The 15,428-nt window shown below is 45.3% G+C and overlaps 1 protein-coding gene across 5 annotated transcripts in view; it reads left to right on the forward strand.

Annotated features, from left to right (window-relative positions):
- Positions 1-15,326, forward strand: part of LOC118393986 (diacylglycerol lipase-alpha-like) — a 40,452-nt gene extending 25,126 nt beyond the window's left edge. For 4 of the 5 annotated variants that reach the window (XM_035787252.2, XM_035787253.2, XM_035787255.2 and 1 more), the window contains 8 exons: positions 43-123; positions 327-469; positions 1,850-1,918; positions 2,009-2,081; positions 2,217-2,425; positions 5,050-5,176; positions 10,656-10,828; positions 11,833-15,326. In XM_035787252.2, coding sequence (XP_035643145.1) covers positions 43-123; positions 327-469; positions 1,850-1,918; positions 2,009-2,081; positions 2,217-2,425; positions 5,050-5,176; positions 10,656-10,828; positions 11,833-12,904 — 1,947 coding nt within the window. In that variant the 3' untranslated portion in view covers positions 12,905-15,326. Of the gene's footprint in view, positions 1-42; positions 124-326; positions 470-1,849; positions 1,919-2,008; positions 2,082-2,216; positions 2,426-5,049; positions 5,177-6,887; positions 7,622-10,655; positions 10,829-11,832 lie in introns of those variants that run through there. The other variant, XM_052462554.1, reaches the window with a different exon arrangement.
- The last annotated feature ends 102 nt before the right edge of the window (positions 15,327-15,428 follow it).

Here is a 15,428-nt window from a genome sequence, read left to right on the forward strand (position 1 = left end):
TCTCTCTCCCCTATTCCCTACCTCCTTCTCTTCCTCTCTCAGGGGATGGTTTACTCAGCAGAGTACATTAAGAAGAAACTGGAGCAGGAAATGATCTTGTCACAAGCCTTTGGAAGAGATTTGGTACATGAGTGATGAATATGTGCATATGTCTCAGTGTGGAGTGTGGTTGAATGGATTTGTGCATATTGGTTGAAATGTAATAGGTTTGCATAACGAACACTTTCATGGGAACAGAGCATTAGAAGAAATAGAAGATTTTGTTGAAGGGTGTGTGTGTGTGTGTGTGTGTGTGTATACAAGTCTAATCCGAATGTTTTTGTCAGGGTAAGGGAACCATGCACTACGGGCTGGTGATAGTGGGACACTCCCTTGGTGCCGGTACTGCAGCCATCCTGTCCTTCCTGCTCCGCCCCCAGTACCCCACACTGCAGTGCTACTCCTACTCTCCACCAGGTGGCCTTCTGAGGTAAATCTGGCCTTCATCATGTCATCAAACCATATGGTAGATGTAGTTGCTCGGCCCATTGCTTGTAGCCACTTGTAGCTATTGCAACAGGACAGAAAGCACCAAGATCTACTCGATCAAGAGCACTTTGCATCAGACATTAATATCTCATTGTTGTATAGCCTGGAATTGTATTGAGAAAGAAATTACCAATAATACTCAACACGCACACTGAAACGTCTCACCTTCAACCGTCATAAGATCACTGTGTAACATGTCCATCTTTCAGTAGATATTAGGCTCTATTATGGGGCTCGTTTCTTTCAGTAAATATTAGGCTCTATTATGGGGCTTGTTTCTTTCAGTAGATATTAGGCTCTATTATGGGGCTCGTTTCTTTCAGTAGATATTAGGCTCTATTATGGGGCTCGTTTCTTTCAGTAGATATTAGGCTCTATTATGGGGCTCGTTTCTTTCAGTAGATATTAGGCTCTATTATGGGGCTTGTGTCTTTCAGTAGATATTAGGCTCTATTATGGGGCTCGTGTCTTTCAGTAGATATTAGGCTCTATTATGGGGCTCGTGTCTTTCAGTAGATATTAGGCTGTTATGGGGCTTGGTTTTTTTTTTGCCTTGTGGCAAAGCTGAATAACCTCTATAAAGCGGCCAGCCCCCTCAAACTGGATTTGTAATGTAACTCTTAGTGAAAGAGGTTGTGTGAACATATTCCCTGTTCCAGTGCTCTGCCAGTCCAGTGCTGTTCTGAGAAGGTCATTTGTGGTTAGAACTGGTTCTAGATTATCTGTGCTGATCAGATGAGGTGATGAGCCTTTTGTCAAGTCCTCCAGTTTCTAGATTATAGCATAAAGCAGGGAACTCAGAAGCATCATCTCTGTATACACCAGTGTTTTCTGTGCTGAAATCTTTTTTCTTCATATTTGTCAGTCGTGACTCGTGATCTAGCCTGTTTGTCTCTGATCTCTTCTATTGATATTGATTAGATCCCAATCCCGTTTATGACACCACTGTCTATCTTAAATGCTTTTTATCGAAGGGCAACTCATCGCGGGCCTTGATGCCTCTACACATCGACGTTTGCTGTGGAGAGATGTTGAATTATTTAGCTAGAATGAGATCACTCGTGATTTTTGTGTGTGGAAAACATCTGGCTGGAAATTCAGCAGCAACAGTTTCAGTGGTGACGGAGGGAAAGAGAGTACACATCACACTCTTACTAGACAAACACTTAGTTTTTCTGACCCGCTCTTCCTTTTTCCACATCCTCTTGCTCTTTTTGTGTCTCTGACAAGCATTTCGCTACACCCGCTGTAACATCTACTAAATATGTGTATGTGACCAATAACATTTGATTTGACTCTCCTCATCGTTTTGTTTCTACAGTGAGGATGCCATGGAGTACTCCAAAGAGTTTGTCACTTCTGTCGTTTTGGGAAAGGACCTTGTCCCAAGGTATGTCATCTATGTAGAAACCCCACCTATTTCAAGTATCGTATGTCATGATGTACAGCTGTACTCATTTCTCTCCTGTTTGTCTCATAGGATTGGTCTCTCTCAGTTGGAGGGGTTTCGGCGCCACCTGCTGGAAGTCTTACAGAAGAGCGACAAGCCAAAGGTAGCGCATGTATTTCTAATTAGATAGCAAACTGTGTGTGTGATCAAACCCTGTATATTCTACAGAAAGGAAGCATCAACACTGTGCTCTAACTGCTATCAGTATAGGTTGTAACTGCTGATATCTCCCTGCCAGTGGAGGATCATTGCAGGGGGAACTAAGTGCATTCCTAAGTCCGAGCTGCCTGTGGACGACGGCCCCCAGCCCCAGACAGCCCCCGTGCCCCCCAGCACCCGTCTCTGGCTGCATCCCAGTGATCTCAGCATCGCCCTGTCAGCCTCCACCCCCCTCTACCCCCCAGGCAAGGTCATCCACGTGGTCCACAACCACCCCTCAGAGACATGGTAAGAGCCCTGGCATTACAATGATGGCACAAGAAAGTTTATTTGTCACATTCACAGGGTCACAGATTTCATTTCAGGGTACTGTTGAATCCTCTGACCAACAATGCAGGTCAAAGTGAAGTGAGTGAAACAATAGTACAAATAATATTAGTAGTAATACTAATATAGTAGTAATACAAAGTTTTAAAAAATAGAATAGAAAAAGATCACAGGACAACATATACTGTATATACACTACCGTTCAAAAGTTTGGGGTCATTTAGAAATGTCCTTGTTTTTGAAAGGAAAGCATTTTTTTGGTCCATTTGAAATATCATCAAATTGATCAGATGTACAGTGTAGACATTGTTAATGTTGTAAATTACTATTGTTGCTGGAAACGGAAGATCTTTTTTTTTTAAGTATGTATATATATAGGTGTACAGAGGCCCATTATCAGCAACTATCACACATGTGTTCCAAAAGGCTAATTGATTATTTAAAAAAACTTTTGCAATTATGTTAGCACAGCTGAAAATTGTTGTTCTGATTTAAGAAGCAATAAAACTGGCCTTTAGACTAGTTGAGTATCAGCATTTGTGGGTTCGATTACAGGTTCAAAATGGCCAGAAACAAATTACTTTCTTATGAAACTCGTCAGTCTATTCTTGTTCTTGTTCTGTGAGGCGTCTGTTTCTCAAACTAGACATTCTAATGTACTTGTCCTCTTGCTCAGTTGTGCACTGGGGCCTCCCACTCTTTCTATTCTGGTTGGAGCCAGTTTGCGCTGTTTTGTGAAGGTAGTACACAGCATGGTACGAGATCATTCAGTTTCTTGGCAATTTCTCACATAGAATAGCCTTCATTTCTAAATGACCCCAAACTTTTGAACTGTAGTGTATACACACATTTACAGCTAGTTTTAAATGATATACAGCTGCTGCAGTTAAAAGTAGTGAAGTGTATAAACAAGGATACTTCTGTATAGAGTGAGTAACAATGATAAATGTCCATTGTGAGTTGGGGGGGGGGAGGATAAATGTCTGTTGTGAGTTGAGGGGGGGCAGGGGGGGGGGATAAATGTCTGTTGTGAGTTGAGGGGGGGCAGGGGGGAGGATAAATGTCTGTTGCGGTGGAGGTCAAATCAAGTCCGGGGGCAGGAGAGGGGCAGGGGGAGCAGGTAGCAGCCTATTGGTGGCTATTCAGCAGCCTGATGATCTGGGGTTAGAAGCTATTGGCCAGTCTGTCAGTTTTTGCCATGATGTACCTATATTGGTTGTTGAAATCAGGGAGAACAGGCTGTGTCTCGGGTGGCTGAGGTCCATGATGATCTTCTTGGCCTTCCTGCGACACCTTGTGTTGTAGGTGTCCTGGAGAGCAGGCAGTGTGCACCCGATGGTGCGTTCGGCTGAGCGTACCACCCTCTGTAGAGCCTTGCGGTCAGCGGCGGCGGAGTTGCCGTACCAGGCTGTGATGCAGCCCAACCGTATGCTCTCGATGGTGCTCCTGAAGAACACTGAGGGCCCTCGGGGATAGGCCAAATTTCTTCAGCCTCTTGAGGTTGAAGAGTTGCAGTCGTGCCTCCTTCAGAGATTACGATCAACTTTATTATCCCACTCGGGGGAAATTTGTTTGGTCATGTGCTTAAAAATACTTTACATAAAACATGAAACTACACAAAATAATTAATTCAAAGTACCATAGCTACACATTTAAAGTGAAAGTGCAATATGCTGTATACTGGAGGGACCAACAGACTCTCTATTATACAGCCTAATGGCTGTTGGAATGAAAGAGTCCCATATCTATCTGTTTTGAGTGATGGGGATGAGTAGTGTCCTGTAAAATGCTTTCAAGTTTTAGGAGGATGGGTTTTTGTGTGCAGGTTGGTGGCTGATTCTTGATCTATACCAATTATCCTTCCCGCCGCTTTATGCGCTGAAGCATATTCACCACGGTGTCTGTGTGGTTTGACCATTTCAGCTTCTTAGATGTTTATTCCGATTAACTTTTTTTTGACCGTCTCCAGGGCGACCCTGTTGATGAGGATGGGAATGTGCTCAGCCTGGTTCCTCCTGAAGTCCACAACCAGCTCCTTTGTTTTGCTGACGTTGAGGGATTTGTTGTTTACCTGGCACCACGCCGTAAGAATGCCTGCCTCCTCTCTGTAGACAGTCTTGTCACATCAGTAACTTGATGATGGAGTTGGGACTGTGAGGCCACCCGGTCGCGGGTATACAGGGAGTACAGTAGGGGACTGAGGATGCACCCTTGTGGGGCTCCCGTGTTAAGGATCAGTGTGAAGGAGGTGATGTTGCCTAACTTCACCACCTGGGGGCAGCCCGTCAGGAAGTCCAGCACCCAGTTGCATAGGGAGGAGTTCAGTCCCAAGGCGGTGAGCTTAGCGGTATTGTAGTTGATGAACAGCATCCTCACATTCATTCCTTTCGTCCAGTTGGGTGAGGACAGTGTATACTACCAGTCAGTTTAGTACACATCTAGTGTGACATGTTTTATGCTAATTGGATAGAAACTGTACGAGGGAAAAGACTGGCTTTACGCAGACATTACTTTTGGTATAAATGTGCATGCATACATCATTTTGCTGCGTATATAATTTAGCATGCCCCTCTCTCTGTGTGTAGCTGTGGACAGGAGGAGCCCACCTACTCAGCTCTCTGGGGGGATAACAAGTCTTTCAACGAGGTCATCATCTCCCCTGCCATGCTAAACGAGCACATGCCTCACATGGTGATGGAGGGACTCAACAAGGTCTGTGAATATAATAGATACACTGTCCATGTCTGTCTGGGTTTCCTTTGTGTGTTGGATGGGATGAGTGGAGGTTTCCTGTAGATAAAATGAGATTGTAGGGGTCCTGGTCAGATGCTCTGTTGGGGAAGGTGACAGAATAAGGTAGCGGAGCCCTGGTGAAGTGCACTGAGGGAAGTATCAATTTATCCAACCTCATTCATGCACTGAGTTGGCAGGTGATGACACTGGATGAATGTTCTACAGTTGAAGTCGGAAGTATACAGTGGGGCAAAAAAGTATTTAGTTAGCCACCAATTGTGCAAGTTCTCACACTTAAAAAGATGAGAGGCCTGTAATTTTCATCATAGGTACACTTCAACTATGACAGACAAAATGAGAAAAAAATCCAGAAAATCACAATGTAGGATTTAATTAATTTATTTGCAAATTATGGTGGAAAATAAGTATTTGGTCACCATAATTTTGGTCACACAAAAACCATCCCAACCATGAAGCCCCACAACATGATGCTGCCACCACCGTGCTTCACGGTTGGGATGGTTTTCTTTGGTTTGCAAGCCTCCCCCTTTTACTCCAAACATAATGATGGTCATTATGGCCAAACAGTTCTATTTCTGTTTCATCAGACCAGAGGACATTTCTCCAAAAATTACGATCTTTGTCCCCATGTGCAGTTGCAAACCGTAGTCTGGCTTTTTTATGGCGGGTTTGGAGCAGTGGCTTCTTCCTTGCTGAGCGGCCTTTCAGGTTATGTCGATATACTTTACTGTGGATATAGATATTTTTGTACCTGTTTCCTCCAGCATCTTCACAAGGTCCTTTGCTGTTCTGGGATTGATTTGCAGTTTTCGCACCAAAGTACGTTCATCTCTAGGAGACAGAACGCGTCTCCTTCCTGAGTGGTGTGACAACTGTGTGGTCCCATGGTGTTTATACTTGCGTACTATTGTTTGTACAGATGTAGGTGGTACCTTCAGGCGTTTGGAAATTGCTCCCAAGGATGAACCAGACTTGGTCATTGCTAATTTAATTTGATTTATCCATGATGTCAAGCAAAGAGGCACTGTGTTTGAAGGTAGCCTTGAAATACATCCACAGGTACACCTCCAATTGACTCGAATGGTGTCAATTAGCCTATCAGAAGCTTGGAATTTTCCAAGCTGTTTAAAGGCACAGTTAACTTAGTGTATGTACACTTCTGACCCACTGGAATTGTGATAGTGAAATAATCTGTCTGTAAACAATTGTTGGAAAAATTACCTGTCCTGCACAAAGTAGATGTGCTAACCGACTTGCCAAAGCTATAATTTGTTAACAAGAAATTTGTGGAGAGGTTGAAAAACAACTTTTAATGACTCCAACCTAAGTGTAATGTAAACTTCCGAATTCAACTGTATGTATGAATGTGTTTGTGAGTTTCTGTCTGTAAAAGCTTTCCTAACAATTGTATGTTTTCAATTAATAGTTAGAACTAACCTCATGTTTTCTTGTGCGGTAGCTGGAGAAGGGTGCTGTTCACTGACGGTGTGGTGGATGTTCTGTCTGGTCTGCTCCACGCTTAGGCTATACTGAGGTTACTCTGATGGAACTGCATTGGTGTTGGACTGTGTCTGCTGTGTGTTGGGTATTGGTGTAAGCATGGTGTTGTGTGATTGAAACTGCAGTGGTGTGGTTGTATGTCTGTGTGATACTTATGATGTCTCTGCAGGTACTGGAACCATTTGGTCTCAGTTCTGAGCAGGCAGGTGCAGAGCCAATGGAGATGGAGGATGAGGGCCAACCAGCCAGCACTGTTGTGGTCATAACCTCTGAAACAGAGCTGCCCTCTACACCTCTTCTTTCAGATACCTCCTCTAACGCCCACAAAGACTCACTCTCTCCCTCTCTTCTTTCAGATACCTCCTCTAACCCCCACAAAGACTCACTCTCTCCCTCTCTTCTTTCAGATACCTCCTCTAACCCCCACAAAGACTCACTCTCCACCTCTCCTCTTTCAGATACCTCCTCTAACCCCCACAAAGACTCACTCTCTCCCTCTCTTCTTTCAGATACCTCCTCTAACCCCCACAAAGACTCACTCTCTCCCTCTCTTCTTTCAGATAGCTCTTCTGATACCAAGAAAGACCCATTATTTTTCTCTCCTCTTTCAAATAAATCTTCTGATACCCGAAAATACTTTTCCTCTCCCTGTTTTCTTTCAGATTGTCCCTCTACCCCCAAAATAGAGCTGCCATCTATCCCTCTTACAGATACTGCATCTGTTCCCCAAACACACTCTACCCCTCTTCCTATGGGTAGTCTTTCCCCCACTGAACCATCAAATACCTCCCCACAAATAGACCAACCCGCCGTCTCCCGCATAGACCAACCCGCCGTCTCCCGCATAGACCAACCCGCCGTCTCCCGCATAGACCAACCCGCCGTCTCCCGACCATAGACCAACCCGCCGTCTGACCAACCCCGCATAGACCAACCCGCCGTCTCCCGCATAGACCAACCCGCCGTCCCGCATAGACCAACCCGCCGTCTCCCGCATAGACCAACCCGCCGTCTCCCATAGACCAATAGACCAACCCGCCGTCTCCCGCATAGACCAACCCGCCGTCTCCCGCATAGACCAACCCGCCGTCTCCCGCATAGACCAACCCGCCGTCTCCCGCATAGACCAACCCGCCGTCTCCCGCATAGACCAACCCGCCGTCTCCCGCATAGACCAACCCGCCGTCTCCCGCATAGACCAACCCGCCGTCTCCCGCATAGACCAACCCGCCGTCTCCCGCATAGACCAACCCGCCGTCTCCCGCATAGAACAACATAGAACAACCCGTCTCCCGCATCGTCTCCCGCATAGAACAACCCGCCGTCTCCCGCATAGAACAACCCGCCGTCTCCCGCATAGAACAACCCGCCGTCTCCCGCATAGACCAAGAGACAACCCGCCGTCTCCCGCATAGACCAACCCGCCTCCCGCATAGACCAACCCCCGTCTCCCGCATAGACCAAACCCGCCGTCTCCCGCATAGACCAACCCGCCGTCTCCCGCATAGACCAACCCGCCGTCTCCCGCATAGACCAACCCGCCGTCTCCCGCATAGAACAACCCGCCGTCTCCCGCATAGAACAACCTGCCGTCTCCAACATAGACCAACCCGCCGTCTCCCAATTATCGAATGGCCCCTCTACTCAGAAAACTGACTTGTTCTCTACACCTATGTCACACCCACTCTCTTTCCCTCAAGCATCAAGTATCCCCCAAACAGACCTACCCTTTCCCCCACAATCATGGCAGACAGACCCCCTCTCACAGGTGTACACTTCCACCAAGCCCCTCTGAACCTGTACTATCCAATACCCCTTCATCTACCCAAGTCGACTTTTCAAATCCACCATCCACCACCCTCCCACTACCTATCCCAAATCTTCTGGTTTAACATTAGTCTCTGCCTCTCCAGCTTACAGTCCTCCTCTGCCTCTTCAGTCTTACAAACCCTGTCTTGCTCTTTGCTTTAGCTTCAAATTGTTCAGATTGAGAAACCACCACACACCCTACTTACTAATACACGCTTTTCTCTAGATGCAGTGAGGTTTCCATGGTTACCCCCATTTCTCCAACACTAACCCCTCCTCGTTATTCCTTGTGGCCTCCTGCTGTTGCAAATTGGCAGCTCAAGGTGTCCTGAGTAAGGAGGATGTGCTAAGTGTCTCTGAGTCCTCTGATTCCCCCACAGTTGGCATGATGGCACAAACAGACTGGTAACCAGGCTCCTGTAGTCCGTGTGGTCACATCAAATAGATTCTAATGGCTGGTTTTAAATTAGAGTAGCCTGTTACCTGACAGTGATGACTACTTGTACAGATTGACCAGCCTGAAATAACCTTCGACCATTCAGACCAGTTCACTTTATATTAGTGAGATTATGGAGCACTAAGCTAGCCCTCATTTATGCTCAATTCATTGATATAATTAGTCAAAAGATAAATTGACCTAATAATATATCTCAATGGGTTCGTTACAAAGAGGGAGGACGTGCTTGTCTATTAGTCATGGTCAGTGCTTGACTTGGGCAGGAGCTCACCAGAGCTGAATACCTGCACCTCACATTTTCTACTGCTTGTGCTCCTTTTCCTAGCTCAAGCACCTAAATGTGAACAGTACCAGCTCTCAAAATGAGTGCCAGCACCTATTTCAGTCCAAGTCAAGCACTGGTCATGGAGGCAGAACAGTACTTCCCTGGTACTGTTCTGTGCTGTGGGAGATGCACCTACTGGATGATTTGTTTTACAGTATTTGATCTTGGTGGCTTTGTTTCTGATTGTGTCCCCTATGGTGCTGCTGGGGTGTTGGTGATGTGCCTTTTTCTGTTGTTGTTGTTGTTGCTATGGAAATATTAAGGTCATGGTGCTTGCTGTCTTATTGGTCTTTCGCCTGGTTCTCAGTATGTTCTATAAATATGTCCAGGAAAGTACTGGACTTCATTTAATTTTTTCTATGCTGATTGACGCCCATCATTAGCTGACTGTTTTTACTCACCTCCCGCTCTGTCCATCTCTTCCTGTTACACACAGCTTTCATACCAATACCATCCATGTTTGTTCAATGTTAACTCCCATTATCATTTACTTTCATGTTTCATTATAGCCATTTGTCATTTTCATATTGAAATGTTGTATTCCATGTCACAATGTGTTGGCTTGTGATCCACATGTTTTCATATTTATTCATGATATTGTATGCTTTTGAATAATGCTTTTTTTCATTTTGTGTTTTAACTCATTAAAGACAAATAACATATTTACCTGTGTGGTGACGTGATTACCATGAGTGTGTAGTAACTGTTGCCTGTGCTCTCTGTGTGGTGACGTGATTACCATGAGTGTGTAGTAACTGTTGTCTGTGCTCTCTGTGTGGTGATGTGATTACCATGAGTGTGTAGTAACTGTTGTCTGTGCTCTCTCTGCTCTCCTTTTATTTTTCATCCGTTTAGATGAGTAACCTACTTAGGGTGTACACACCACACATACATCTGCGTAGGCATACATATTATGGAATACTTGTGCAGCAACATGTAAGGTGAAAGTCTGAGATTTGTATCCAGGGGTATAGTGCATGACTTTGGTATCTACTCGGGTTTGGTGTTTGCCTGTGCTATTCAGGTTTGTTCAGTATTCAAGTATAATGCTTAAACAAATGAGGGTGCATGGACTTAGTGTTTCTGACCATCTTTCCCTACACTTGACACAGTATTGACTTGTCTCTAATGCCTTGTTTTCAATCATCTTAACATTCACTTTTTCCTGTACTAGCCTACCTGTCACATATACAGGCAATTCCAGTTCTACAGCACTTAAATTCTCCTTACTGTTCACTGTTACTGCTCTCCCTCCTTCAGTCCTTCCAGAGCCTCCAAATCAGTCAATAATGTCTACAATGCTGATAGCAGTAAATTGACTGCTCCTCCTACCGTGTTATTGACAGGTGCTGGAGAACTATAACAAAGGGAAGACAGCCCTGCTGTCGGCTGCTAAGGTAATGGTGAGCCCAACCGAGGTGGACCTGAACCCAGAGACCATCTTCATGGCAGCTGCCCCGCCTCCTGCCACCCAACAACCCACCCCAACCACCCAACACCGCAGGAACAGCAGTGTTCGGTTAGTCCACTGGGATATGGGTGGAGCTTTGGGAGGGTCTGGGCAGAGACTGGGTACATGTATGGCTGACTGACTGACTGTGTATAATCAAAATCTCATGCATGTGTACAGGTAACTGCCCAAATAATGGAAACGCTTGAGTAAATGAAGGATACAAAGTATATTGAAGCAGGTGCTTCCACATGTGTAGTTCCTGAGTCAATTAAGCAATTAACATGCCATCATGCTTAGGGTCATGTCTAAAAATGCTGTGCAGGCTGTTTTTATATTTTAGCTACCATGGCTCTAATCCCTATCCACTGAATGGTGGATGAGCATGAAATTGATTGTTGCATCCCTCCAATAAAGTTCCAGAATCTATGCCAAGGTGCATGGAAGCTGTTCTGGCTCGTGTTGGCCCTACAACCTATTAAGACACTTTGTTGGTGTTTCCTTTATTTTGGCTGTTGAATGTATGATATGTGCAAGAGTCTGCAAGTTTGTTCTTCTATGTGTTCAGATAAGTAAAGCATGACAGCATTAACTCTGCCACTACCTTTCTCCCATGCACGCTCCTCGCTCTTTAACCCACAGTCATTGGTCTGACTCCAGATCAGTGGCAACGTATGGTTGTACAGTTCCCCCCTCACTCCCCTCTGGTTTAGCCCCTGGAGAACCGAAGTAGTCTAGTCTACTGGTAGTGATTTATGAAGTGTAACCTTTAACCCTTTATCCCTCTCTCTTACCCCTCTGTGCTCCAACCCCTCTATCTTCTCTACTCTCTAATACCCTCCTTACTCACATCCATCTTATTATTCCGACTGTATTCTACTTTTTTCTTACTTGACCCCTTACAATTTCTGCCTCCATTCTATCCTATTTTTATTTCATTAAATAATTTCACTTGTTACTCTGACCCATTTAAAAAAAAATGTATGTTCCTCTATTTGGTGAATCTGTTACCACACCCTCCCTCCCCTCTAATCTCCCCCCTTTATTTTGCACTCCTCCTCTTTCCCTCTCAGTTCCTGTGCTCGCTCTGAGATATCACTGGATGGCTTTGCGGAGTGCCCCCCTCCCCCAGTGTCAGTGGTTCTGCAGGGGGCCAGGGAGCGCCTTACTGTGGAGCTGAGGGACCGCCACGCCCCCTTGGCCGTGATGGAGAGCCTGTCAGATGCAGAGTCCCTCTACAGCCTGGACTCCCGACGCTCCTCAGCTGCACTCAGGGGCTCACCCATGCTGGGGTGCCTCCCCTTCCAACTGAATGCACCTATCCCTGAGGAGAACCCCTCTCTCAGCTCCCGTACTGAGCTGCTGGCTGCCGACTGCCTCTACCAGGCCACCCCAGAGCACGAGCTGGGAGAGGCAGGACCTTACTTCACTCCTCTGGGATCTGGCTCCACCCCAGACTACCCCATGCGCCTTTCCCCTTCCACCCCGCGCTATAGTGGCCACCACTCCCCAGCACCACTGGCCCAGAGTGTCATAGGTCAGCCTTACACACAAAAAGAGCCTTGTGCCACCCCTTGCCATCAAATGCCTGGCATTTACAGCCCAGGCAGCACCCCTACTGCTCCCCTCAGCCCACGGATCAGCCATGAGGAGGAGGAGGGAGTAGAGGTAGGATGGGAAACAGAGACAGGAGAGTCACAGCCCTCCTCCTCCACTCCTCCAGCCCAGCTGTCCAACGGCAACCCTAGTCAGGCAGTGCTGGAGTTTGCACAGTACCTGGACTCTCTCTTTAGGCTGGATGGCAGTGGCTCACCACCTCTAGAGTTGTCTGACGGGGAGTCTGAGTCCGGTCGGGGGTCGTATGGTCAGGGAGAGGGGCCAGGGGAAGGGCAGAGGGGGGACGATACACAGCTTCTGGCTCGGGCCACAATGGAGCCTAACCTGGTCCCCAAGCCCCCGCGTACCTTTGCAGGATCTGCTGACCCTTCCTCTGGCATCTCCCTCTCACCCTCATTCCCCCTCTCTTCCTCTGGTGAGCTCAATGACCTCTCTCCCGCCGACGGAGCACCTCCTCCCACTCACTCACTACGAACCTCCACTCCCTGTCCCTACCCTGAAGAAAACACACTGGCGTCTATGGTATAGTGGCCCACTCAGTCCCTCCATGACTTTCTCTCTCCTCTTTCCTTATTCCGTTGCTGCGTCTATCTGATGTTAAAGTATCACTGAGCATGCATGCGATGGAATGCAATCTGCTATGCTGTTACAGTACCTTACAAAGACATGACATAGCAGACCATAATGAACAAGACCGAGATGAAAAACTCTTGTTCCATTTTCAGGTGTCAAAAGCTGTGTAAAGCATTTTCACTACTATTGTAATAATACATTTTAATCTCTGTCTGCATGCCAGGGGCCTGTTCTGCTTTGGAGTGAATAGCCTCACCACTGACTGTCATTCCAACACACACTATCTCACATCAACACATGGTAGCATACAGCTCTGCAGTGACGTGACTTAATCAAATGGGAGACAACTGAACAGGGACAGGGAGGAGTTAGACACTAGGTGGCACATAACTCACCTTCCTCCCTCATCAGTGCCTAAAGCTTATTCATCTTTAATATCAGGAAAGTAAAAAAACGGAGACAGATGCTGAACAATAGAGAGGAGAGAGAGAGAGAAGACGTTGTGGTTTTGTTTCTCAGGTCTATCAGGAAATGAGAAGGAGTGTAGATCATAGAGAATTGATGCGTCTTAAAACAGTGATTGTGACAAATGTTAAGAATGTGGTTTTTGGTCTTTGGTTGTCTTTTATAGCATGAGGAATGTAGTATTCATTTATTTTTTTAAACAGAACTCACTTGTCAGTCAGTAACTCTTACTAACATACAGACCATCTCACACACATCAAAATGCACAATTTGCCCCCTTTTTGCCCAAAAATGTATTGCCAAATGTATTTATAAAGTGTGATATTGTTTGTTTGTGAAATACTGCAAAATGTACACTTTCACAAAACAAAGATACAGGTTTCAAGTTTAACTCCGAGAGGGAGAAGATACATTTTGGTATCGCTCCCTTTTAATAGCCAATCAGTCTATTCCCGTTCAAATGGTGTTAATACACCCTGGAGAGGATGAGGAAGCTATCCCAACACCACTGCCATGGCACATATCTCCCAAAACATGTCTCTCTCCAAGTGTTTGTACCAAGCCAATTATGCTAAAGAAAACATGAGATTCACTGTAGGAGATTGTTCCTCTTAAAAGGGTCTTGCTGAGGTACACAATTATGTCAATGACTTCTAAGTCTTTGGTTCCCTTTAAACTGGTTCATCTCAAGCATATTGAGGTTGAACTGTACGGGTTGTAGTGCCCACTTTCACTACATTTTACAAGCATATTTCAAATCAGTTGTATTGATTGGTTGGATCAAACATACTACATTATTTATAGCTGTTGTTTCTTACTCTTATTGATGGTATTATTATCGTTATTATTACTCTTGTAACAGTTTGGTTTGCTTTCTATGAGTTCGGCTTTCAGTTGCTGGGAAAGGCTGGTGCATTTCAGCCGGCTCTCAAAATAAGGGTATATCTCTGTGGGAAAATAACTCTGTCCAAGTGAAAAAAGTACTGGGTGTGAACCTCACAGGAGATTGCTGCCACCTTAATTGGGGTAATAGCTCATGGTAATAGCTGGAGCGGAATTCGTGGAAAGGTATCAAACGCATGGTTTCTATGTGTTTGATTCCATTCGCTCTGTTCCAGCCATTATTATGAGCCGTTCTCCCCCAGCAGCCTCCACTAGCTGCCATGGTGATGGCAGAGAGACAGACTCTGTAATAGGAAGTGGGGTCATTACAGTGACCTCTGATACAATACAGCCATTCTGAAGGGGTTAATGTGGTGACCTATAGAAGCTGTACTCTTAGAAATGGCATTGCTGTGGTATCACTCAACAGGCCTCTCTGTGACCAGATTAGAGTTTGACACCACACAAATCCATGCTCTTACAGTAGTCTCTACTTTGCCAGCACAGTGTTGAACAACCAGTGTGAAATAGCTTTGCTGCAGTGGGTCACGGCCCTGTGTAGGCTATATCAGCACCACCATAGGAAGATGCCACATTCCCTTTTCACCATAACATGTACAGCAGTGTCTTATTTGTCATTATTTAAATGCAGATGTCTTGTTTCCTGTCTTTGTTTGTTTTTTTATTATGAAAAAAGATTAAATGAAAATAGAATAACATAGAAAATGACTATGATAACAGGTATATTACAAATCTATATCAATATTGACATATATAGAAAAAATACAAATGTATGCAGGGAAAAAGGAATCTATTTAATGAGATCTATATGACTGATTATTGGCAGAATTGAACAGAATTGATTACTCATTCTTCTGTGTTGACAGATAATTGAATTTATGTCTTGTCCATGTTTACCTGGTTTGCTACTCTTCTCTTCCTGTCCCAGATTGAGAATGTATTTAACCCCCGCCACCTCTCACTGCCCTGCCTGTAATGGAATAAAGGAAAACCAATTTAAGGAAAATTACTGGAACTTTTTAAAATGTCATTTCTATTTGCTAACCTTCAACAGGCCTCATATTTTGAGCTAGATATGCCTACCATTATGGTGATGGGCAGTGGAGAATAG

This window comes from Oncorhynchus keta, chromosome 14 (genome assembly GCF_023373465.1).
Source record: "Oncorhynchus keta strain PuntledgeMale-10-30-2019 chromosome 14, Oket_V2, whole genome shotgun sequence".
NCBI lineage: Eukaryota > Metazoa > Chordata > Actinopteri > Salmoniformes > Salmonidae > Oncorhynchus > Oncorhynchus keta.